Here is a 27,903-nt window from a genome sequence, read left to right on the forward strand (position 1 = left end):
AATCATCACAGGATCATTGTAAATGGCTAAGTTGTTGAATCCAAATCTCTGTTCACTACAGAACTACAGCATTCCCAGTAGTTATCTAACTATTCAGCTTCCCTTTACATATATTTGGAGAAGGGAGCTGACTGGGAGTTGATTTCATTGTCAAACTATTTAAACAAAGTTTTTATCTAATACCCAAAGGAATCTGTTTTTGTATAACTTCAGTCCATTATTTGTATCCTGCTCTCTGGAATAGGGTTCACATCCTTTTGTGTGATGCATGAACAGCTTTATTATATTTCCACCCCTCCACATACATTCAGCTTCTCTTCTTAAAGCTATACATAACATGTTTTTTCAATCTCTCCTCACAGGAACTGTTCTCCTATTCCCGACTGCTCTTCTTTGGATTTGTTACATTTGTCTGAATTCTTCTTAAACTATGCTTTACAGAACTGGATACCCTAATACCCAAGGTGAGGTCTAACCAACATAGAACAGAATAAAGCTATTACTTTTTTTTTCAGTTGGATCATGCTCCTGTTGATAAACCCTAATATTTCATTTTTGAAAGATTCTTTATTTATAATTTCCATTTCTATGGTCACTCACTCATATATGACTCAGCCAAGTCACACTGCTGAGACATGTTCAGCTTGTGATGAACGATTTCAAGATTCCAAAGGAAGAGAATTTCAAGATTTAGTTTCACATGTTCAGATAGTCCTCGGTTAATGACTGCCCTGTTTAGTGACTGTTTGAATTTACGACAGTGCTGAAATAATAGCTTTATGATTGGTCCTTGAACTTACAGCCATCACAGCGTCCCCATGATCGTGTGATCACCATTTGGGTGCTTCACAACCAGTGTGTATTTATGATGGTCACAGCATCTGGTGGTTGATCAACACTTGCAAGTTTCACGTCCAGCTTCTGACAAGCAAAGTCAATGGAGATCTTGGCAGTAAGTTGCAAGTAATATTCACATGATGTCATGCTTAACGACCATAGGTGATTTGCTTAATGACTGCAGCAGAACTGATGTAGTAAGTCTGGTGTGGTCACATGATTCTTTGCTTAGTGATGGAGTTCCCAGTCCCAATTATGGTTGTTAGCTGAGGACTACCTGTATTATTATCAAGCCACATACTCGCAGTCTATATCTGTACAATAGATATTTTTTTCCTAAATGAAGAATTTTTTGCACTTGTTACATTTCATTCTGTAATTTACAGCTGCTTCTTTATCTTGCCAAAATAATTTTGAATTTTGATGTTATATTCTTCATTAACTATCACTTGGTTGTATAATCTGCAAGTTTAGTAAGTATACCCTTCGCATTTTTATCTAAATCACAAATTTACGACCAATTGCCAAGCACCCTGTGATCATGTGATTGCCACTGCAATCTTCCCTATTGGCTTCCCCAGTGGAAGCCAGCAGGGAAGGTTGCAAGCAGAGGGGATGCAGCAGTGTACAGGAATGGAGCTCAAATCCTGAAAATCTGAGCTCCATTCCTCCAGCCCCACCAAGGATTTCCCCTCCGTTCCTCCAGCTCCAGGAAGGATTTCCCCTCTGTTCAGAGAGAGGAAGGCAAACCCTTCAGCAGCTTTAGGAATGTTTGAGAGTGAAAGGGCTGCCTGCTGGAAGGATTTCAACTCTATGCAGAGCTGAAACCGTCTGGCAGGCAGCCCTTTCGTTGTCAAAGAGCTGCCTGCTGGGAGGATTTCAGCTCTGTGCTGAGTTAAAATCCTTCAGCAGACAGAGCTTTAGCTTTAGCTCTGTCCGCTTAACAACCCGGGAGATTGCTTAACGACTGCAACCGGGAGTTCCCGGGTTGCAGCTGCGGAGCAAAGCAGTTACATGGGCATCTCACTTAACAGCCACTTCGCTCAACAACCGACATTCTAGTCCCAATTGTGGTCATTAGGTCATTAGGACTACCTGCATTAGGGAAGGCATTTAGTTGCAAAAATCAAGCATAGTATTAATTCATCATCACAGCCTGCAGGCAGCTTTCAGATGTAGGAAAAATGGTATATGTGAAGCCAGCTTTCCCTTATAAGAATTTCTTAGATATTGTAAACAACAATAAAAAAGTGCACATATGATGAACTGAAAACATGAGGGGATGAGGGCACTTGCAATTTATTTTTGTTTGGAGTAAGAGGATTCTTCTTGTCCCAAGATCCGTGATTGCTCAGTGATCAAATAATGTTTCTGTGCTCTTCTATTGGTCAGCCGAAGGATGAGCACAGGATTGTCTCCTGTGAGTTCTCATCTTCTGGAGGCTAGCATAAATAAGGACAATATTATGTTGGCTTCAAACATATCTGTGATTAAGGAGTAGAAACAGTATGTTATGGAAGTGTCCTTTTATCATTTTAGCATCTTTGTTGAGCAATGCTTTACAATATTTTTTCTCTTCCCTTTTTATTCTGAATGTATGTATATGTGTGTATATGTGCGTACACACAAACAACTTTTTTTTTAACTACTGTTCACCAATCTTGACTCATCCTGAGTTTTAGCCCTCCCGATGCTCCCTATGTAATTCAAGGCTTTAGGCATTCTTCCTTAATGACCTGCTCCTCATTTTATCTCATATATGTGAAGGGAAAACATGAACTCTCCTGTATTCTCAGCAGCGTTATAGCAAGGAACCCTAACCTGACAACTAAAAGCCAGGTCCAGTAGGTTTCTTTGTTATCATACAGAAATGGCTTGCCATTGCCTCCTTCTGGGATTTCCAAGTTTAAACTTCAGTGCTTGGTTTTCCTGGTGGTTTTCTCTCCAGGTATTAACTAGGTCCAAGTCTGCTTAATTATTTGAAATCAGCCAAGGCTGACTAGAGGCTGCCATCTGCTAAGGGTTAAGAGTTTAGATTTCAGATAACAGATTTTGTCCAGGTTATAAAATAAAAATCTACAGAATAATTTAGAAATACATTTTAGAGTTTGATTTTTTAAAAAATAAAAGTAAATAAGAATGAAGCAGTTATTTTAAATGAGCTCACACTTTCCTTGCACACTGACAGAAAATAAAGGATTCCTTAAGAGTCACATTTGCAAATACTTTTAGAATGGTAATACATTTCTGTGCAGATCTCTGTTTTTAATTTTACACAAATAAGCATACCTCGTTTTGCATATGTAAATACAGTTTCATCAGATGCAGTAATTTCATCTATACCTCTTGTTCTTCTAAAGAATCGGCTATCTTGCACTATCCCTGTGCAGTTGGAATCACTTAAGCAGTCTACTACAGCGGTGGAAAGAGATGTATAAAACATTGGCTCTAATGGTCCTGACATAAACTTATCAGTGTAGAGATCAAAAAGATCTACCACTAATGGGAAAAGAAAAAAAAAAGTAATTGAGTGGCTTTCCAAATATCTTGCATTTATAATAGCTATATCATTTTACTTTTGTTTGCTTTTTCAAATAGCGTATAATTTTAACTAGAAAAGCCTACATTAGGAAAATAAATCATGTGTTCAAAGTATTTTGACATAATTAATTTGTAGCCATATGTTTGTTGTAAATTAAAACTAAACATTTTATTTAAATTGATTAACAATGTGTTTCATTAATGTATATCCTGTCCCATATTGCTGTCCTACTGCAACAGTCCTGGGTAGTTTCCTAAAATAATATAATCAAAAAGTCCACTAGAGACATAAAACTCTAAAAATCTAAAAGACATAAAACTCTAAAAAGGTATGTTTTAATTCCTTATGCACTGTAATAAGAAGGGCCTGTCAACAGTTTGCTCTAAAACACAGCACTTATTGTTAATAAATAAATACATACATAAATGAATAAACAAGTTGTATATTAAACCAATTCCCAGGGGTACCTGCTAAAGATATCCTATTGATGATCTAAAAGTGCAAGATAAACAGTACAACAGGTGATCTTGTTTAAGCTATGCAAGCTTTTCACACTATAGTTAACATTTTGAATTTTAAGAGATTTGCACAGCTTCTTCTCTTTTTAAATGAGAAGAAGCCATCCTCTTAGATGAGATATTTTTACCAGTAATGTAGCAATTGGAACATCAGAAAATTTGGAAAATACTTGAAAATATCTGTGGTACCTCCCATACCTCTTATATCTGTTACCAAGAGGGAACTGGAACATAATCCAGTAAGGGTAAAGAATCTTGTCTAGTGAGGGACTGAAACATCATGTCTGCTAGCAGAAACAATAAAAACACTCACAAAATTAAAACTAAAAGAAATAATACAAACAAATTGGTTGTTTTTTACAGAGCTTTTTTTTACAGCTTTTACAGAGCTTTCTTTAATTCTATAATGTTTGTATACTTTTGAAGGAAAAGCTCCAAAAACAGTGATATTCTCATACACACACACACACACACACACACACACTGCTTCATGAGCACAGGGAAGGATACACGAATACCCTTGTACCTCATCATGCATAAAGAACATAATTAGAAGACAGAAAGAAAGATAATCTAGTTATAACTAAAATCATGCACAATATAAATGAAAAATTGTAAGTTGAATATATCTTTGTGATATTCAAGCTCCAATATTCTGCTTACCTTCCTTTCTCTTACAAACCCACTTATAATTTTCATCACACTTTATCTTTAGAATAGTGTTATTAGTAGGATTAAAACCTACACATCTTCCAGATGGATTCCCTTCCAATTTCAACCTGGATAAAAAAGAAAAACTGATGAAAACATGTCAATGCCTATTTTTGATTATTGGTTTCTGAGGAACTTATAGTCACAAAATAATAAACTTTAAAAATAAATATCAACAAGAGAATTAAAAAAATGGAAAACCATCAGAATAGAGCAAATAAAAACATTAGTATAATGCTCTAGTATTATAATACCGATGTTCACATAGGTTTTGCAATACTAAATCTTCAGCATCCACAGCAGGCATTTTTATGCAAATAAAAACTTCAGCATTAGAATATTGAGCACACATATAAATGCAAACATTCCTTTGGATAGAAGAAAAATGCCTGAACTATATTTATAAATGTTATTTCTCTTGTTGGCCCCAAATCCCATCTTGGCACTTCATATAAAGCCCTACACACCTCATGTCTATTTTGTCATCTTAGTTTCTTTAACCTAAATGATGAGAAGCTTTATACACCTTATGACTCTCTCTCATATGTGGTTCTAAGAATAGGGTAGTGATTCTCCCCCTTCCATTGGCTGTGAGTGCAACTTATGATATACATTTATGATTAATGATTTATTTATTTATGATATATGGTTTTATTTATATTTGTGTTTGTTTTTAACTGTTGTTTAATTGGTTGTTTATTGTACACTGCCCAGAGTTATATTTGAGAGATGGGCGGCTGTGTATATCTGATACTTAAATAAGTAAATATCAATCAAATGTTTCTATACCCTCTTGGCAATTACTAAAACTGGGTGTGAGTTAGCCCTACAACAAAATGTTTCATGGCTTATTCTGTGTCAACCTTTTTTTCCATTCTAAAACTGGCTTAATGATTAACTATATGTCTTTAATAAAGGAGGATGTGGTATAAAATCTCTCTCCCATTCACTGTTGTTCAATTATCTCAAAATAAGAAATTCAGCCCATATAAATACTTAGAAGTGATGGATTATCTAAAGCTATTGAACTAGAATATTTCTGGACAATCTGAAAATAAGAAACAGTCACAACAACACTGATCTTTTAGCTCTATGGATTTCATGAAGTTTAATGAAAATAAAGATCGGTACACTTTTTAGACAAACTACTAGGAAAAACAGAAGAAAAATAGTGTGGGTTAAACATTAACTAAGAATTTAAAGTATTTTGTTTTTTGCTGATACTTCTCTTGGAAACATAATCCCTAAATGTCAGGTTGCTTAACTACAGATCGGGTTTTTCTAGCAGTCATTATGCAATCACATTTATATGATTTGCACAATGTATCATATTTCAGTTGGGCTCTTATTGGTGGAAGGAGCTTCCAACTCTATTCCACTAGGCACTCAAGGAAGTCTTCCTGTTATTACCACAATTCCTTGAGCTGATGAAGGCAATCCTTCATGATAATGATATTATCTGTGTGGTGACAGAACATGGATAACATACTGTAAATGCACAGATCACAATTAAAAACAATAAAGATATGCAATCTATCTTTCCTTATTTGTGAATATCACACATTGGTCATACTTATTTGGATGGAGCAAGCAATCAGTCAAGAGTCAAAAATAGTAGTGCCTGGCCAAAAGTTGCATCTGGAATACTATTTGTAATGTTTAAGAAATGTGGAATGTTGTGATGAGATAGCACATTAGCAATTGTCTATCAATAGTAACCCTCTGAGAAGGCACAAGAAATTGTTATAGCCTTCATGGAATAAGACACCCTTGTGAAGAAAATTTCATAAATTGATATGCAAAGTGAATAGTATCTGCCACCTCTGAACAGGCACTGTGAAGAAAATTAGAGTCTTTGGTTAGGAGAAGAGTGGTAGTTGAGTTGACTAATGATCCAAGGGGGGGAAATGGTCACAGTAAAAGGCCAAGATCTGCTAAATGTCAAGAGAATGCAGAGTTGTTTCCAACAATTTTGAAGATTATTAGAAGATAGCCAACCTAATTTCTTGATTTGTATAAAAGTGAGACATTATATAGGCAAAAATGAGATGTCAGTCATGAGATAAGTAATATGCAAAAATTCTATTTTGAATGTTCTGACCTTGGAACAAAACATGGCTATTGCAAGTATTCTGAACCCTGTAAGCTGGCTGCTGTTTTCTGGCTCTTCTGGCACTGGATTTAAGAATACGAACTTGAGGTAGACTCTAGATCTGCTTTTTTGTAACCCAAGGCACAAAAGCAGGTGGGGTGAAAGTCTACGGTGGTTGTATTTGGGCACACAATTTACAGAAAGATTGGTCTAAAGGATGATTTTTTAAAAATGGGGGGGGGAATCCTCACAGAAAAGCATAAGAAAGGTAAATAGCAGCAACTATAATAATTAATTTAGAATCTGTTAACAGAACTTGCCTTCCCTTTCAACAGAGAAAAATGGGCTCTTTTTAAAAAATTTAAATAAACCAAAATAGAGGCTAGAAAACAAACTAGAAAATAAAATATATTTTAAAATGCATTTTGAAAGATCACAGTCAACAAAAGATAAAAGCATATAGAGACCACTCCTACTCCAAAACTCAACAATTCATCTTACCACTCTGGGTCTTTAGTATGAGTCATCTCTTATGCTAGGACTGTTAAATTCTTGTCTGAATCCTCTGACCCAGAGGCTGAAGAGGCAGACCAGCTGGGCCATCAACCTGTACAGCCAGCAAGCAATGAGGCACCTCTGATAGCTTCAAGCACAAGCATGCGAGAACCATTTCAGATGTGGGAGCAGATTCTAGCAGGGGGCATTAATCCAAGAACATACCAGCAGCTATGAAGGATTGAATAAAGGCAATCAGCACATCTCCTTGAGAGGACAGTAACATGCCTAATCAAGCCACATAAGTCCCTTGGGCTCTGTCAAAGCAGCTCCTAGCCCTTGTCCTCTGATGGAAACAAATAATGCGTTCCTGTTGTTCTTGCTCCTTGCTCTTTATCTGGCTCCTAGAACAGACTGGAACACCTTGTGGAATGCTCAGGAGCATGAATTCTGGACTCTTGCAGCTTTGCCTCTGCCTTTCTCTTGCTAGCAGATCATTACAACTCAGACCATAAACTTATAAGGCAAGGTACAGACTCTTTTAACTTCTTCAGCCTTAAGTGCTGTCTGGTTAATTACTCACCCAATTCCTGCTTATTATTGGAAATTTTATGACTCCACAATAAAGCCTTTCAAAATTGTATGTGCCTGGCTTTCTGTTTTGCATCAGTTGGCACAGGACAGATTACTGCCCTAGCAGCTCTTTTGCACAGGATATCAGCATCAAGGGTGATGACAATAAACTAAATGCTTTCTGTTGGCAGGTGGCAAAATCCTTGTAAATTTAAACCAAGGCATTGTTTCTAAAAAATAAAAAAGTACTGGAGATATAAAAACAGCCAATCCTGTGATACAGGCAAATGTCTGTGTAAGGCAGGAACACATTTTAGTTGAACTGAGGACTGAATCTGTTTTTAACAGCATATCAGGGGCTCCGTACAAATGAGACAAGGCCACATTTTTTTTAAAGTGGATGGGGTGAATATTGAATGAAAAAAATTCAATTATTTTTTAACATACATACACAAATACATGCAACATGCACACAGATAAATTTATTCTTTAGGTACTGATTACTTTGGTATGGAGATAGGGACTGGCAACGGGATAGATAGTTCCTCTGCACTTGAGAAGGAAGTTCAAGTTGCTGACTATGGTGATATCTTATTCAGTCAACAGACCTGCGTCATTATTTTTCTACAAGAAGTTCAATACCAGTGAACGTCTGATGTACAAGGAACAAAATGATGAGAAGTTTCTATTAATGGAGATCTTGACAAAAATTGTAAAATAACCAGACTGACACAATGTCTGGGAGGGGAGGGGGAGTACACAATTCACCATGCTCCATGAATGACTTCTTTCAAGGGTCCTAAAATCAGGGATTCCCACTCTAACAGATGTTATATAGAGTTCTATTGAAACTAGGCTATGAGAACTGCTTCGCTGGGAATATTCAATATAGTTGCCAAGGGGCATTTTTTCCCCAAATGTAGTTGAAGCATGTGAGGTACAAAGCATGGCTTGTTTTGTAAAAGTCTGGCAATGAGTTTTATAATAGATAAAGGTATGGAATGTCCATCAGAGAAAATATTTACTCCCACGATTTACACATATCCGAAATGGTTCCTTTAATGTCTTAAGAATCCAAAACAAATAAAACCCCAATAAAGGCACTCTTTGTAAGGCATTCAGAAGAATTTCAATCTATGGGACTATCAAATCAAATCAAAATATATAGAATAGTAAGATTCAGAGGAAGAAAACAGTTTTTTAAAAAAAAAAGTCAGATAATTCTGTCAGTATTATTTTTCCAGTGATAGAAAATGAACTGAGTTAAAAGTATTTTAATTATTTATGGATTTTAGCTACTGTTGGAGGGATTAGTGTGTTTTTCCTTTTTTGTTATTGTGAGCCGCCCAGAGTCACCCGTTGGGGGAGATGGGCGGCATACACGTTTAATAATAAATAAAATAAATAAATAAAAAGTAGAAGGCATGCTTTTCAGCATGTACAGTGAGATGGAGATAAAAACATCTTTCCACCAAAAGGAAACTCAATTGGAATGTTCTAATTAGCACTTTGTACAGGCATAAAAATCCAAAGAGATGATGGAGGAGAACCAGACATTTGTTTATCAATATTCATGTTTACATCATTAACAGGGGATTAAAAATTGTCTAAGGTAAAAAAAGGGTGCAAACATTGAGAAAAACATTTAACATACACATCTGAAAATGCTGAATCACAAAAACATTTCTCCTTCCCAAACTAAAACTATTATAGACAATGAACTCTACCATCGTAATTCTTTAGCTGCTGATCTTGAATCTGACCAAACCCATATAGCTATTTTCTTCCTACTATTTAATCCAGTCCACAAAATCTTAGTTGAACTTGCAGACAATATCCAATCCTGTCAAAAAAAAAAAAAAAGACAATGACAACTTCATTCTTGTATCAGAATAATGTCCAAGAAATTACTGAAATTCATGAGGAAGTAAACCAACTGCAGTTCAAGATTACAGATGTCTGAAATGTACTTTTCTCATAATATACTAGTGAACCATCATCCCCAAAAGACTTTTAAACTGCTGTAATAAACTTATCTATTCTGGTTAGCTTTTCTCCAACTTAGCTTCTATCTATCTATCTATCTATCTATCTATCTATCTATCTATCTATCTATCTATCTATCTATCTACCTACCTACCTACCTACCTACCTACCTACCTACCTACCTAATTTTTTAAAACTATATAAAGTATTTACAAAAGTAAAAATTAAATAGCCAATTTTAGCCAACTCAACAAGTGAAACTTAAAATTTATTTACCCAAAGTAAAAACTAGACTCCCCCCGCAAAGAAAATTAATGGGGGTGGGAATGTCTTTACACCTTCAGAAGAAGCTGCTGCTGTTAAAAGTTGGATTCACACTTTAACTTTCAATGCATTTAAATATTTTAAGTGACAGGAATGCCATTAAAATCATTCTTCTTGGGATTTTTTTTACAACCTGCTGGCATGATATCTTTTCCCTTCTACAATGAGTTGATGGCATTTAGAACAAGATGGGAAGTTTGCTTACTTTCATTTCACTTTTGTTATTCCTCTTTTCTATCCCTTGTTCCCCCTTAAATGTGATATTCATTTACCTTATTTGTCTTTGCCTTTTCTAGAGTGAGGAATAAGAATTTATTTGTATGCAATGTTGATATACCATTTGCAGAATACTGACCAGCTCAGTGTTGTTATTACTTTTTACTACAAAATCTTTAAGCTGGGTTTATTTTTTTACACAAAAATTGAAGAACATGTTAAAATCAAATTATAACAAAACACAATATATTTTATCTTTTAAAAAATCCAATACAATGGGATTGATTCCCGCCCCCACCCCCACCCCCGCCGCTGTGAATTCAACATGAACCAGAGCATTTTCTGAAAATATTTACAATAGAAGCCTGACAAAATTTCTTGTAGGCTCCAGCTTCATTCAGAGCACATCAAGGTATTTTGTCTGAAGGGATAACAAGAGAATGTTGCATCCTAACCCCAACCTGGAAGAATTTCCCTAAGGTAAAGCTCTGAATACTACACAATGAGAGACAGAAGCATCAGCAATATGCAGAACCTTGGACAGAGAATACTGATCCAAAGCTGCTTGACAATGATGGCCTCTTTTGCCAACTGTGTCCTAGTATGAAGAAGGGATGCTTCATTCACTTTGCTGGGTCTACTCTTAGCAGGGGCAGTATTTATGTTAATAATGCTGCCATTAGCTTTACTTAATTGGAAGGACTTTTTATTTCTAAATAAGTTTTCTTGAATACAAGAAAACTGATATGAATATGCTGAGTACTCCTCTAGAGTACTGCCCTTTTCTGTTATATGAAACCTTGAACTATATTCAATACCCTTAAACTCTACAAAGGAAATTTAAACTTATCTTGAACTATTGGGCTTCCTTCTAATATGCAAGTGTTAATACTTTTCTTTTTCTTAAACAGCACAAACATATTCTGATTTGTAAATCTCTAAATTACTTGTCACCAAAATACATTAAAATCCTTAATGTATATACTTTATTCAAATATGTTTCCCTTCCATTTTCCCTCAATTTGAAATTTAAGTGTCCCTTTCCAGCCAAGAAAGGAAGGCAAAATCCATTTTCTGCAATGTAAAACAAAGTGTATGTACAATATCCAAATACATCTACTTTAACTGAAGATCTCATATACATTTTGCCCTAAATGAACTGATAATCCTATATATCATTAGTAGCAGGTGAATAACTGTCTTCCTCCCAAGGCTTAAGCCCTTCTAGGCAAGATCAGGAATATCCTTTCCTGCATAATATGTGGAAGCTGTAGTATCACTATCTTCAAATTTAAATGGGACAACAAACTTGACTGAGATATGTGTAGGTTAGCCTCAGTAAATTATGTTCTTATTGTTATTTCTGTCATTGCTTTATCTTACTGTTCTTTTTTCTATTCCAAATGTTTACATTGCACTTGTATTTTTCTATTTTTAAACACACATTTTTGTGTTTCTATAAATTGTTAAACTGTCAGAGTTGCTTGATGAATTGGTTGATTATATAAATCTAATAATAGATTTATAATTAATAAATACATTAATCAATAGATTAAAAATATGCTTGGAGATATTCATACTTTACAATTTAAGCCAAATACTAAACAGAGGTACTATAATTCATAATTCATTTTTTTTTCTTTTAGTGATCTTAGGTATTCATCTCTAACACAAGAGGGCAGCATCCGCCATGCAGAGGTCAAATAGTTCCTATTTTTTTTCTAACTTGACACAAACTGAGGAGTTTTTAAATAACATACATATATTCTCAAATTAAAACTAAATTTAAATCATACTGTACCATACTGTACTCAGAAAGGTGTTTTGTACTCACTTTGTATATTGGTTAAACTTCCTACCTTTCATAATCACCCAACATTTCTTAGTTTATTTCAAGGCAAATTATATATTAAATAAATCCCACATATTGTAATCATCCTAACTGTAATAAACAAAAAACACTCAAGTGTATGTTACACATAGTTCAAATTAGTTCTTGTTAATTAACAGGACCATACACATTTCAAAAATGATTCAAGACTGTATTGGATATCATGCATACACCTCTCTGCCATTTATTAAAGCAGCTGATCTTTTTCAGAAAGTTATAAAAAATTAAAGAGACTTTTAAAGCAACCACTTCTTTTGTCAGGCTTGTTATTTAACCAACTGCTATACATCTATGTAGTACAGTAGAAAAAGGAACCAGAGGAACAAATGCTTGCGAAGACTATCTCTAAATAAAATGTCCTAAATTTGAAATGAGATGCCCTGAAGAGAGCTTAAACAGCAAAACACTATAGGTCAATCAATTATTCCTATTTTTATTTAATTACCAAACTTATTCTTTTTTAGAAGGCACATGGAAGCCAATTAAAAGTTGCTCTTTAATTTGCCTTTCATATGATGATAATCACATACACCCAAACTCATTATTATGCCCAATAAAAAGAAAACTGAAATTATGCTGGGAGAAAGTTTAGAGGAATAAAATGAAGAAGAAAAAGCTTCAAAAAGATGCTCAAATTATTTACAGAATCTCTGAGACCTAGGAAAAGAAATCCAAAGGAACATTTATATAAGTCATATTTTGTCAGGAAAGCCTAACGAAGCATGTCTCATATTTTAAAGAGAGCGGGGAGAGGAAAGGATTTCAGTCAGAGCAGGCCAATGTCCTCTGGGCCTTAAAAGCCTGAAACCACAGATGTACAGAGTCTTAGAAAACACTGTATTGTTGAAGTGGTAAGGGAAAATATTACAGAAATACTGATATACAACTAATGTATTTCAAAGCAATTTGCAATAAAATCTAACGATTCACACACACATATACCTGTATACATACATACATACATACATACATACATACATTCACACACATACACTTTAAAAAGTATATCCCAGCTTCAATTTTCACAAAATGCATCAATACCATTTCACTTTTTTTATCAATCCATAGCAAGTCTGTACTTCTGAATCTTCTACATTGTTTACGAGCAAACGTCCAATTGGATGCAGCCTCAGTACTGAAGTAATAGCAGTTCTTCTCCCAGTATTTCCAGCCAGAAAACCGAGGGCACCATACACTGCTTAAAGCTACCACAAATACAAGTAAAGAGTTAACATATCTATGTTGAAGATAACAACGACAACAACATCTGCCCATCCTAGGTCCTTGGGAAACACTCAATAGGTAGATAAAAACGCCAAATTATTCCTATTTTTATTTAATCTAAACATCTGGCTGACTGTGCAACCAACCATAATAACGTCAATTCTTATCACCTTTAAACTTAAATACTTTCCAATGTTTATTACACAAATATTCCTGTAACAAATAGTTTTTAGAATATCTTGAAAGATAATATGCAAATACAATAAATAAGTATTTTATTGCAAGAGTGCAGCATGAAATAGCCCATCAAAAAAACTTTCCCCTAAAATCAGTTCATCCCAACCTTGGGATGTTTGGGAAATTCTACCAATTCAAATTTCTTCCCAAATTTATTTTTTTTAATTGTCTATTTTTTTTTATGTGTGATGTATTATCACCTGCAACTTTTCATATAAAAAAGCCTCTGGATTTTGTTCAGGCTACACTGAACAAACACTGTATATCACTACAGTTTTTAAGTCAGTGCCTATATACTAATAATGTTTAAGTCAATAATATATGTACTAAGGTTAAAACACTGCAAAAATAGTATGATGCCATAGTAGAATAACAATATTTCTTTTATTTAAGAGGCATTTGAAGAGTGCAAGTATTAAAGGACCACCAGAGCAGCAAGAACACCTTCACTATTTCTTCTCACATATGTGACTTTAAAGGGTCTCACCCTTCCCATGTTTGGTGAACTAGCCTTTAAAAACCAAAAGAGAGAAAAAGGGGGAACGGAGATGGCAGAAAGCCATATCAAAAGAGTCATGGGTAAGATAAGGCAGTAGAAAGAATCTGGGACCTTAACACAGAAGAAAGGAAATAGTCTAATAGAACAGATATAGATAGATAAGGGGCAGGTATAGAAATGAGAATGTAAAATAAGACATAAATAGAGATAAACAGAAGGGAGGGAGGGAAGAGACCTGAGGTAGATGAAAACAGTATAGCTGATGAAGCAGATCATAATTAGAAAACAAAATAAGTAGATATTTTGAACTACAGAAACAGTAATAGATTAGAGTTGAGAATAATATAAAATAGGAACAGAAGAATCAGAGTCAAACCAGAGTTAAGTATAAGGTATAAGAGCTGGAACGTCATATAGAAAAAGATGTCAGAGCATTATTTATTATGTAGCAAAATATATTTTTGTACACGGCACATTCATAATAAAACAACATTTTTCCATTAAGAGTTGGCATATGTCCTGTCTTGGTTTGTCACTATCCCTGAATCTGCAACAGCCAGCAAGGACAAAGAAGATGCCAATTGAGAAAAATAATTAGTCAATATTTTATGCAAGTACCCTGCAGTATCTTTAAGGAACAAAAACAGAAAGTTGTAGCAATCAACACATGGACTAGACTTAAATAAATAAATTTCAAGTCCAAGCCATCCAACTAAGAACAAATGAAACTGGGAGCACTACCCACTTCTAATAATTGTGAATGAGGATAATAAAGAAGACAGCTTACTAAGAAAGTGAAGGTCACAAAACTGACATTTAGAGTTGCTTAATTCTTTACATTACATACTTGTTTGCTGAAAATGTACAGCTCTCTTCATTGCTTGTGCATAATAATAATAATAACCTTCCAAAGCAAATTTTGGTGAAGGAACACAGAGAGGTTGGTAGTGAAGATAGGAAAATCGCTGCACCAATATCAGCAGAATCCGTTCCAAAGGGAGATGGACATTATTAGATTCAATACATAGTTGAATACAATACATCTACACTTTATATACAGGTAGTGTTCAGGTTATGACATCAATTGGGACTGGGATCGCCATCGCTAAGCAATGCAGTCATAGCTTAGTGACAGCAATCTAGGCAGTGTCAGTTCCTGTCATACCCCCAAGACGCATGGGTTAAGCAGGAAGCGATGGAAGTCCCAGGTAGTGGGGGGGGGGGTGCTGCAGGGTGGTAAGAGAGGCCTTGGTAGACCTGGTGCAGGCTACATGCAAGATGGAAGAGAGGGATGCTGTGGTGTGGCACAAGCACAGGGAGGCTGAGGAAGGAGGGCGTGAGTTGGTGTGACCGCAAGGAGGCTGAGGAAGGACGGTGCGGTGCGCAGAGAGGCCAGGAGGGGGACTTACCAGAGAGACTTGTGACCTTCCCTGCTGGGTTTCCCATTGACTTTGCTTGTGGGAAGCCAGCTGAGAAGGTCACAAATGGCGATCACCTGACCATGGGATGCTGCAACCGTCGTAAGTGCAAGCTGGTTGCCAAGTGCCTGAATCACAATCAGGCTGGAACTTTGAAGACCTACTGTAAGTACCCTCATTCAGCGCTGTCTCAACTTGGAACAGTCGTTGAACAAGTGATCAGTAAGTGAGGACTACCTGTACTGTACTTGCTGTAGGAAGCGCCAGTTTAACTGCCTACAACAACTGTTTTTGCTATAGAGTGAAGAATAGATACTATAGAGTGAAGAATAGGTGAAAATAATGAAAACATTAATTGTATGTGTCCATATGCAACAATGTAGATGCACAAATAACTGGATATGTTTACAGTCAGTTCAGGAACCATAGAGAGTAAGGAAGATGATCTTGACTGAAATACGCAACAACTGTTACCTAGGTAAAAGGGGCTGAAATATTTTTTAAGTCCAGATAACTTTCCAAGACAACATTCAGAAGAGACTCAGGCAGATGCATCGCTAATTCACTGGATTTTATTTGCAAGATTTGGTTATTATAGCCAATCTCAGTAACAGTAGTTTTAACCTTCTGGAGTTGATTTCCTGGGCTGGTCTACCTAGTGAGGCTGACAGCAACCTACCTATAATATGGGGATAACAACACAAATCTGTTGTTCAGTGGCAAATCAAATAAATAAACAAATAAAAATAATATAGTTTAGTTTTTTACACAAAAAACTCATTTCTGTTTCCCATCTTTCACTTTCAGGTAGTTAAATCATTGTTAAGATACCTTGTTCACAAACAGCAGGAGAATCCTGAGCTCTACAAGAATGGAAACTATCACAATCTCCTGTATACGGATTGCACAATTCATCACCATAGCATTTATTGCAAACAGAGGAACAGTTTATTCCAAAATATCCCAAGGAACAATCTGTGAAAAATAATAACAATTGTAATAAGAGTACGAATATTCACCACTAATAACTTCTATCAAGCAGTGCTCAATATCTCTATGATGGGGATCAATGGCTATTAGCCTTGATGGAAGTGTGACTATCTGCTGGGAGACTTGTGGGCTTCCTTTTGCAGTTGGTTGACTGTTGTGAGCACAAACTGCTGGACTAAATGGGCCAGGGGTCTGATCCACCAGGGCACTGCTTATATTCTTCTGTTATCTTAAGGATATACTGAATGAGTTTCCTTACCAGCAGTAAAAAAATAAGAACAGAAGAATTAATAAACAAAGTTGGAATAATCTATGAAAATTAATGTGTTTATCATCTTTCTGTGGAGTAATTTCAAAATATGTCCATATTTACTTAATGTCCAAACAATATAAGTGACATATTTTGACAAGTACTCCATCTGTTATATACATTTTCTATGCCAATTTTTCCCCAAGATTATTTTACAAATGCCCCTCACACATTTTTATATTATTTTCACTACTATCCATGTTTATATGCAATTCACAATATAAACATTTTAACTGGAAAACTGCATAACAAAACTCAGAGGTGTAAATATGTAAGAATTACTGTATTTAGTTCACATATTCCAGAAAGTACTAAGTTTAATAGTCCACAGTAAAACATGAAGCAGATGAACTTCTTCTCCATCAGTTCATCAGCTAACTCAAAGGTAAAAAGGCTAACAGTTAAGTAGCAACTCCCATTTATCCTTCAGCTATCTGCTCCATACAAATAAATTACTTGCTTCCTCTATTGCTACACCAAATTATTTTCTTTCTTTACATCAGAAGCCATAAAACTTAAGACCTTTAAAACAGAATAAACCATGCAAATTATCCAAACACATTTTTACTATTGGCTAAAAGGACAAATTTTTAATTTATCATTTGTATTTATTTCAGCAGAAAATCTGTCTGTGTTTTCCTTTAAAATATAGAAAATTCTATCAACATTACTTTTTAAAATACTCAGTCTAATCTCTACAACTGCAAATGATTTATGGTGGTGGTTGTTTTTGCTATACAACAGGATACATGACTGTAAATTGAGATCTAGGGAATATTTGGACTACTTAGCACACCTGATTTGACATATGCTGCAGACTGATTTTCCTTGCTTTTTAGCAATACTGTTCCTCTGGCAAGTGCATAGGCATTATTCCAGGTAGTTATTCCTTTACACTGCTCTCTAAGCTCCAAGCATGCTGTCTTTGCAGAAATCAAATCTGTGTGGACTTGAGATGTAGAGCCTTTTGGTGATAAGAGAACCTTTCCTTTGTGTTCTTGATATCGGTCAACAACTACAATAGAAAAAAGAATCCACTTACAAACAGCTGAAGTTATTATTCCCAAAGTTGACACATTTGCACCAAGTTTAATTCTTAATAAATGAAAAGCAAACAGAAATGAGATTCTATTGCTATACTGTATGGCAAATATGTACAAGCTTGGGTTTGTTTCTTCACTCTCCTTGGATGGAAAGAGAATGGAACACTAAGTTTTTCTCAGTAGAATAAATCAGTCAAAAATAAAGGAAGATAAATAGTTTACTTTCCTGCATTAAAGGCTGCAAGACGTATTTGGAAGACGTTGGATCTGTGATATATTTTTCCTTGTGTTTACACAATAAAGTTACAGTACACTGTGTGCACAATTATTAGGCAAGTTGTATTTTTGAGGATGAATTTCATTACTGAACAACTACAGTGCTCTCAGTCAATCCAAAATGGTAATAAACCTCAAACCTGAATATTTAAGAAAGTAAAAGTGAGGTTTTGGCTTTCTTAGGAGCATATCTATGTGTGCACAATTATTGGGCAACTATTAGTGTGAAGAATTATTATGCAACTAAATGAAAAACGAAAATTCCCCCATCTCACTCATTCATTTTCATCTGTTAAAGTGAGAATAATGAACAAACAACTCAAAATTTACAAATAAACATTTCTGACATTTCAAAGAAAAAATCAGTGACCAATATAGCCCACCCTTCTTTGCAATAACAGTCATAAGCCTTCCATTCATGGAGTCTGTCAGTTTCTTGATCTGTTGACGATCAACTTTTTGTGCAGCAGCAACCACAGCCTCCCAGACACTGTTCAGAGAGGTATACTGTTTTCCTTCACCGTAAATCTCCTGTTTGAGAAGGGCCCACAAGTTCTCAATAGGGTTTAGGTCAGGGGAGGAAGGGGGCCATGTCATTATTCTTTCATCTTTGAGGCCTTTACTGGCTAGCCACGCACTGGAGTACTTTGATGCATGCGATGGAGCATTGTCCTGCATAAACAGCATGGTCTTCTTGAAAGATGCAGACTTTTTCCTGTACCACTGCTTGAAGAAAGTGTCTTCTAAAAACTGGCAGTAGGTTTGGGAGTTGATTTTGAGTCCATCTTCAACCCGAAAAGGTCCAACTAGCTCATCTGTAATAATACCAGCCCATACCAGTACCCCACTTGCACCTTGCTGGCATCTGAGTCGAAGTGGAGCTCTGTGCCTGTTACTGATCCAGCCATGGGCCCATCCATCTGGTCCGTCAAGAGTCACTCTCATTTCATCAGTCCATAAAACCTTTGAAAAATTTGTCTTCAGATATTTCTTGGCCCGGTCTTGCCGTTTCAACTTATGTGTCTTGTTCAGTGGTGGTCGAGTTTCAGCCTTCCTTACCTTGGCCATGTCTCTGAGCACTGAACACGTTGTACTTCTGGCCATTCCAGGTAGGTTGCAGTTCTGGAATATGACAGGGCTGGAGGATAATGGGTTCCTGGTAGCTTCACGTTTGATTCTTCTCAAATCTTTGGCAGTTAATTTGTGTCTTTTTTTCTCAACATGTTTCTTACGACCCTGTTGACTATTTGCAACAAAACGTTTGATGGTTCTGTGGTTACGCCCCAATATCTTAGCAATTTCAAGAGTGCTGTATCTCTCTGAAAGACTTTTTACAATTTTTGACTTTTCAGAGTCAGTTAAATCTCTTTTTTGGCCCATTTTGCCTGAGGAAAAGAAGCTGCCTAATAATTATGCACACCTTGATATAGGGTGTTGATCTCCTTAGGCCACACCCTCCCTCATTGTCAGATTCAGCCGACGCCGCACGGCTAGAGAATTGCTCGGCACGGCACAACTGAAGCATTGCTCAGCCGCGCCTAGTCAATTTCACTGCTCAGGCCCTAGCCGGGAAAAAGGGGAAGTGAGAAACCACAAACTGATTACAACCAGGTGTTGCCGCTTGACTCAAACCGCAAGCGGATACTTTGTATCAGCGCCGGAGGGGAGCGCAGCGGATCGGAAGGGAAGCAATCAGTGGGTGATTAAGAACACCCACCTATGTGCACAATAGGAAAACCTAACAAAGACAACAACCACGCCACCGACAGAAAGCAATCAAGAACACAAAAGAACCAGACTGAATCTGCCGTTTGAGCGAGGGGAGGATTACTGCGGGTAATCTGTAACCAAGCAATGGGGTTAAGCGCGGGAACGGGGGAGCTATAAATTACAATGTAAAGTGTGCCAAACCAACCCTGGCTTTGTCTATACTTACCTACGTTACGCTTGAGTAAACTTCTTTGCTGAACACACGTGTCACGAGAGTTTGTCTGAGTTGAACGGGATAAATCTTACACTCATTACACAAATACACATCACCTGATATGCTTATATCCAATAAGCATTCATTTTTCTGCAGCTTGGAGGTGGAAAATATGCATAAAACTGCATATTTGGTCAAAATACTCACTTGCCTAATAATTGTGCACACAGTGTACACTGTGGGATAATCACAGGTTGAAAATAGCTGGTAAACCTTCTGGGGAGGATGGGGAAGACATGAGCCACTAACCACATTAATTTTAAATAATTTAATTACTGTAAATAAATATTTTAAGCCTATTGTGCTATTACAGGAGGAACGTAAACTAAACTAAAATTGCAAAATGGCAATATATTCAATTAAAATATCTTCTGAAGTTGCAAATAGGCCCAAATTCACTGGCTGTATCACTATATTTATTGGAATGTGTTCTAGTTAAATCCAAATCTGTATCAAATTTATAAACAATTAAAGGTTATTATTAAGACAGATATTAGTCTTTTTTGAGAACTCCGCAATAAGGAACTTATTGAATCAATGGCACAGGGTTTTAAAAATGTGAAGTATTTCTCATAACCTTAAAGTGAAGCTAATTCAAGAAAACTGTTTTCATGTCTTTTGAAGTTAAAAAATGCTTAAGAAGGATTGGTTATCAACTCCATTATGCTGGAAGTATAATATGGATTGAGGGACTGCTCCTGTGATATGGGCATGTTCAATTAACGTTGCATTGATATTCATAGGTGTGTTAATATGGTGTTACACAGTAGATTATTACTTAAATGTGAGTGCGCTCTTGAATTATATACTCTAAACTTGGAGAAAGCCCTTCGGACCACAACTTCTACCTGCTCTTCAAACAGGAGCCAACTGCTCTCCTCCTGACCCAGCTTTTCAGATAATTTTCACAATTTCTTAAAACTAGTATCTGGTTATTTGGCAAGATTAGTAATAACTCACCAAAAGGCAGAGTAATTAAAGTTTATGTGGATGAGCCAAACATGACTGAAGTGGCATCCCACTCTAGTAATGAAGAAGAAAGGGTGGTGGAGGAGGATGTGTGAAAAGTGAGTACCATTTGGAACAAAGCTATGAAATTGACTCAATAGGAAATCTAATTAAGCAACTCAAACAAGAACTAAAGGGAGAATGAGGTAAGTTAATATGATCTCACAGGACTTGACAGATATGTTTGACCAAGTTAATAACAACTAATAGAATTGTCTTCTCAAGTTTCAGAGGTTACCCAGACTGCTAGCAAAGCACATGATGTTGCTATGAGAAATGAACTTGATATTGGAAAAGTTGAAAAAAACATCACAAACATTAGACTGAATTTGGCTGATGTACAGATCAGAATATTTAAAAAAATCTAAGATTTATGCAGAAAAAAGTCTAAGAAAATGCTGAAAATACTGAAATTGGATATGTCAATTTCTTATCTTTCAGATAAGAATGTGGAATTCTCCCATAAAATATTTATTCTCAGGTTCGGTTGGATGCAAAGATGAAGGGATATAATAATAAAATCCATAAATGCTTGCATGAGAGACATAATTTTGCAAAAAGCTCATGTATGGAAGTGATAAATCAGGACAAAGATAAAGTATAATTTTTTTCAAGATGATAATTTGGCCACATTATAGAGAAGAAAAACCTCCAAGCCCCTGACAGAAGAATACAGTATAAATGGAGGTCCATTTCAGACTAATTTTATTTCAACCACAAGGGAGACTGTTAACCTTAACCTTAACCCTAACCGAGCCCTAACAAACCAAAGAATACTTTCATGAACATCTAACAGAGAAAAATCTTAGAGATTTAAAGAACTGATATAATTTTATAAAAACAAGATATGTTAAAAGGATCATTTAGCATTTGGGACTTATGAGATGGTTATAAAATAAATATGTAATAATGTTTTATATTAGTTGGGAAATAAGATAAAATGCAAAGAATGGCAAAGTAGTAATTAATATAAATTAATAAAGGACATGTTCTGCTGGGAAGGGGGAAACTAAGAATTCAACAAACTTGCTTCCCTTAACTAAACCAATTAGAGGACTGAATTAATCCTTTGTAAAATTCTGCTTGCATGTCATCTAAAAGAGTTGGGAGAGTAAGGGTGGGGGTGAATGGAAGAGGGGACTTGGGGAAGATGGGAAAAAGAGGATATAGGAGGCAAAAAAGCATAGATGGTTAGAAAATATTTTTTAAATAATTTCACAATTTAACTGCAGATAGGTTGGCTTACAAGATAGTTTCCCTGTTGATAAATTCACTTCGTAAAAATGGTAAGCAAGACAGAAATAGAAGAAGTGTAATGGAAACCCATGAAAAAGTAGGACAGTTTCTGTTAGAGAATTGGGCAATCCAATAAATAGAAATAAGATCAGTAAGTACTTAATATTTTTCAATCTATCTGATTATGTTACAGGAAACATATATTGGAAAAGGTTGAGGACAAATATTTTGGAATACAATTTTTTTTTTTTTTTTTTTGCAGTCAGGAGAGGTACCCATCTAATTTAAGGCTAATGCAGATTTTAGAGTAAAAAAGATTCAAAAAGTTAGAGACAGAAGATTTTATTATCAAACTTGATAATAAAATCATAACACTGGCTTCTGCACCAAATCAGAACCAAATCGAGTTTATACAAAAATGACAGCCTTGAATAAAATTGGGAGAATTCAATCTGGGTGTGGGTGTGTGATTTAAATATTGATGGAGATATGCAGGGGATGGAAGAAATCATCAGAAAAATAGAAGGCAGTCTTTAGTAGTTAAGAGATGCAGAGTTTGATGCAACTGCATGAGCTTATTGGTAACTGGAGAACTATACATTCATCAACAAAAGCCTTCACATATTATTCAGGTAGATATCAAACTCATTCAAGAATAGATTATATTTCAGCTTCAAAAATATGTTTAAATCAATTAGCCATAACAAAGACTTCACTGATATATGAGTGGTGATTTTGGGGTTTCCTTTGGAGGAAGACATTCCATTCATTAATTCTGGCATTTTAATTTTAGATTGCTATATAATTTGTGTGTAAAAAAAAAAAAGCTCAGAATTAGAAAAGTTTTTAAAAGAAAATGACAGGAAACAAACATCATTAAATACAAGATGGGATGCTATGAAGGTAGCGGTAAGAGCAAATGTGTAAGTCAAATAAACAGGATCAGAAAGAAATGTCATAGATGATGAATGGATTATATTTAGAAATCATTAACTTAAAATAGAACACAATAGAATAGGATTAGCAGATATATGAAACCAAAATAAATTTTTAAAGAAAATAATTGTAAATTTGATAAAAACTCAAATTTATTGGCAAATAAGCTTTAAAAAGTAAAATGAGATATATAAAGCCAATAAGAGATAATCAAGGTTACATCATTATTAATACTAAAAGTATTAGTAAAGGTTTGCCAATTTTTAATAATTTTTATTAAAAAATATTTAATACAGATAAAACTAATAAAATCTACATAGTATAAAAATATATAAAAAGAAAAAAAAATGAAGTGCAGAAAAAAAAGAAAAAAGAAAAAAAGAATAAACTTTCCCCTTCATCCCCAGCAAGTATAATCAACATTAATAGCTTATCACCATCTCTTAAAATAAAACAAACCATCTCTTCATCCCATATCTCACCCCATTCTTTATAAACCAATCTTTAAAGCCTCATCACTCCATCTTAAGTCCATTAAGGGTTATCAGAAATAACAACATAACTATTATAAACTATACCTAATAAACCCAGTTTGAATCCTTCCTTTTACATTTATATCTCCTTTTCTATTTAAACAAATCCCCCCATCTCCTCTCTTCAAATAAACAAAACCTTTAAAACATTGTCACCCAGTCCTAGTCAACAAAAATCCATTAAACATTACCAAAGATAGCAACCCATTTATTTCAGCCTTGATCAAATAAACCAATTTTATATTCTTTCCTCTTTCTCCCAACAATCTTTAGTCCCCTCAAACAACGTCCTCACAACTGCTTTCTTTTCATGCTCTCTTTGACTCTCCTCCCAGAATTGTTGGCATCTTTAACAAGCCCCTTTTGTAATTCCAGTATAACAAGGTTATCCATATCACTGTTCATATTCTCACTGTTTCTTCTCATGAAATTGTTGACAACTTCAACAAGTCCCTTTTGTAAATGCAAAGAGATTATCCACATAACTTTTCTGGTTTAGTATTTGTGTGTCTTTTGTAATTGTTAAATCACTGACTGGTTTCATTTGTAAATCCAATATTTCATCTTTTTCCATCTTTTTCTCATTGGCTGTCATTTTTAAATCCACATTCAAATGGATTTCAATTTTATCCAATGGAAATTGTTCCCCCTCAATGACATCATCTAGTTTTTCTATAATAGTAGATAACTTTAAAATTATTTTCTAAGCCCAATAGTCATAGATCTCTATTAACAGATCCACTGATATATTTATTTCCTTCTGGTGCCCTCTAGTGACCAACCTTCAAAGTCATCTTATCAGTTCCAGATATAAACACAGAAAGTTTCCCTTGGGAAGGCTTCTTATAGTTAATTTCAAAGTTCTAATTCAAGTCCATCTGGACCCTTAATCCATTTAAAACTTTCTAAAATCAGCACTGTAATCACCCTTTTGCTGTATATTCCAAAAAAAAAATTTTTTTTTTTTTTTTGCAAAATCTTATTAAAACTTCTTTCTTAAAGGATTGAAGAAAAACTCACCCAGTGAATATGATCAAATGTGCAGTTATGAAAGTTCTCAATCTTTAAAAAGCAGAAGAAAGAAAAAAGTAAAATCCAAACTGATTAAGAAGTGAGGTTCGGTCAAACTTTGAATCTATAAAGGCTACACTGATGGCTATGAGCTCACCGGAATCCCACAACTCTCAGCTGTTTGCAAGCGACTACAAAAATGTCACTTTTTGCTATCTACTCACACAAAAAACCAGCTGTCCAGAGTATGTACGGGCGATCTCAAGATCTCTCCTTCTCTGGAGCGATTCTGGAGGTCCAGATCCAGCTGCTGTTTTCAGCTGTAATGTCTCCTGCTGTCCATGGGATGTCAGTTTGCCATTTCCTCACTGGAAGTCTCCCAAAGTTTGCCAAATTTTTCAAACAGAGCCCAGAAATTTAAAAAACTGTATTTAGATAAACTGGGTTTTCCAAAATTATCATTATTGAATGTGCAGTATTTGGATTCCCTGTTTTCAAAAGGAGAGGTGGATAAGGTTTTTAAAAAATTAAAAATGAAAAACCTCTGCTGTGATGAGTTAACAGGTGAATTCTATAAGATTTTCATAGATACTCTTGTACTTAAATTCCTGTCATTAAGCAATGTACTACATCAGGGAGATCTTCTATTATCCTGGCACAACTCTAAAATATCTCTACAGGTAGTCCTTGGCTTACGTCCATTTGTTCAGCAGTCACTCAAGGTTATGACAGCACTGAAAAAATGGACATACAACCGGTCCTCAAAGTCTGGCCTCTGCAGCACTCCTATGGTCATGTGATTGTGATCTGGGCGCTTGAGTGCCTGGCTTGTCATTTTGACATTGCAGGGAGCCACAGTCATGTGATCGCCATTTGCGACCTTCCCTGCTGGCTTCCCACAAGTAAAGTAAACAAGGAAGGGAGCAGGGAAGGTCGCAAGAACTCCAGTAAGTTGCTCCTGCTTTTTCTCCTGCCTGCAGCACCCCCCGTCCACATGCAGTCTTTGCCAGCCCTCCTAGTCCTTCTCACAACTCACACACAGGCTGCGTTGGCCCTCCCCTGGCCTCCTGTATGGACCTCTCTGGCCTCCCATGACTCATGCGCAGCCTGTGCTGGCCCTCCCAGGCTCTACTCCAGCTTCCTGCAACTCCCAATTGCCACAGTAACCTGAGGACTATCTGTAATTCCTAAACCAGGTAACATTGTCTTTCTACAGGCCTATCTCTTCACTTAATCTTGAATTCAATTTATATATTGTTAGCCATCTGTCACAAATTTAATACAGTATAGGAAAAATTATACATCCTGATTAATCAGTTTTCATTCCAAAAAGAAATATATCTAGCCCCATTAGAAAATTGCTAAATATTATTCATTCTAGTAAAATGAGCAGATCTTTTCTATCGGTATACTCATTAAAAATCTTTAAACCTTTTGTTTGTATGGAAGGGTTATGCTTAAAACAAACTTTTAAAAGATTTAAGTTTAGCAACTTTTTTTAACATGATGGGTTGAATACCAGTGTCCTAATAAGAACTAATAATTATGATTAAGAACAATTTCTAATCTCAAAACATACCAGAGCTGTCCATTAACCCCTTTATTATTTAATCTTGTTGTAGATACATTAGTAATAATACTTGATAGCAACTAAAAGAAAAGAAAAGAATAAAATAGGAAATTAAAAAATAGCTATTGAATCTATTTGCAGATGATATTAAGTTTTACAAATTCTCATAATTCGGCCAAATACATTAGGATAGAATTTGAAGAATTTGCAGTAGTACAGTATCAGGATTAACAAATTCTCAAAAGTGAACATTAATTTTTTTTTCATATCTCTCTTGGAATACAAAGAGTGACATCTAGTACTTTAAATATACTGTATTGGTAGAGTTCAAATCCTTCCAATTATCTAGGTAATATATTTATTTATAGTAATATAAATAAAAGAGGTAATTATCTAGGAATTAATATTACAAAACATTAACAAGTTGTTTAATAATAACTTTACTCCAGCGTGGAAGAGATTTTTTTTAAAAAAAGGAATGAAAACCTGAAATAAGAGATATTTAAATATGCTGCATTGAATTGCTGCTGTTAAAACAATGGCTCTTTTATTTTTTTTATTTCAAATTTTTCTAGAAGTACCAGATAAAATATTAATGCTATGGCAAAGAAAATGGAAAATTTCTGTTTCAATACTAAAAAATTAAAAGTTACCAGAAAGAAGCTATATAGGCCCAGAAACAGAGAAGATGGGGAATTTCTTCTAAAATTATATTACCAAGCAGTACATTTGAGTCAAGTTATTCCCTTTGTATTGGAAGATCCAGTAAGAAAATGGCTATAGCTAAAAAGAAAGAAGGACATAGAAAGATCCACAAGCCAAACATTCTTTCTTCCAAAAGATTTTATAAAAATAGCTACAGTAATATAAATAATATGTTCATAAAACCTATGTTTCAGGTTTGGAAAAAAAAAACTTTTATGCAGCACTTATAGAGGATATCTCCCCACTGGCACCTTTAATGGTATGCCCAGGATTAATGAAAAGAGGTAATACAACTGAAGCCATGAAGAGATCTCAGTCACTATAGAGTAAGAGACAATAATAAAATTGATTGATTGATTGATTGCACTTACGTGGCCTGGGAATAGAGCCAGGTTTTGATCATTCTACAAGCCTGCAGTGTTAGGGCCAACTGCATGATGGGGGTGGGGGGGGGAGATCAGTCCACAGTTCATTCCGCTATGTAATAAAGATGTCGTTGAGTTATAAATAGATTGCACAGTCTTAGCTATCATGGCTTCAACTTAAATCCTTTTTTAATAAGATATATGTAAATGAGCTGGCATTTTGTTGTCTAACAGTTTTTGAAAAATCAATAATTAAATAACCTAATTCAAAAATTAATAGGCTATTATCGGAATTGGATTTAGGTGACCCACCTAAATCTTGAGATATACAGTCAGGACCAGAAATATTGGAACAAGGATAATTCTTTTGGCA

The 27,903-nt window shown here is 35.2% G+C and overlaps 1 protein-coding gene across 1 annotated transcript in view; it reads right to left on the reverse strand.

The window, feature by feature from the left end:
• The window catches only part of LOC112542749 (uncharacterized), a 147,622-nt gene that overhangs the window by 112,353 nt on the left and 7,366 nt on the right, over positions 1-27,903 (reverse strand). The window contains exons 5-9 of the mRNA XM_088134340.1: positions 16,395-16,538; positions 13,227-13,390; positions 9,496-9,611; positions 4,561-4,676; positions 3,127-3,336 (exon numbers count right to left, since the gene is read on the reverse strand). Of these exons, the coding sequence (XP_087990466.1) occupies positions 3,127-3,336; positions 4,561-4,676; positions 9,496-9,611; positions 13,227-13,390; positions 16,395-16,538 (750 nt within the window). The remainder of the gene's footprint in view (positions 1-3,126; positions 3,337-4,560; positions 4,677-9,495; positions 9,612-13,226; positions 13,391-16,394; positions 16,539-27,903) is intronic.

Source organism: Python bivittatus, unplaced genomic scaffold (genome assembly GCF_059951505.1).
Source record: "Python bivittatus isolate LINGU-HERP-01145 unplaced genomic scaffold, Pbiv_v1 ctg000080_np1212, whole genome shotgun sequence".
In the NCBI taxonomy this organism is placed as follows: domain Eukaryota; kingdom Metazoa; phylum Chordata; class Lepidosauria; order Squamata; family Pythonidae; genus Python; species Python bivittatus.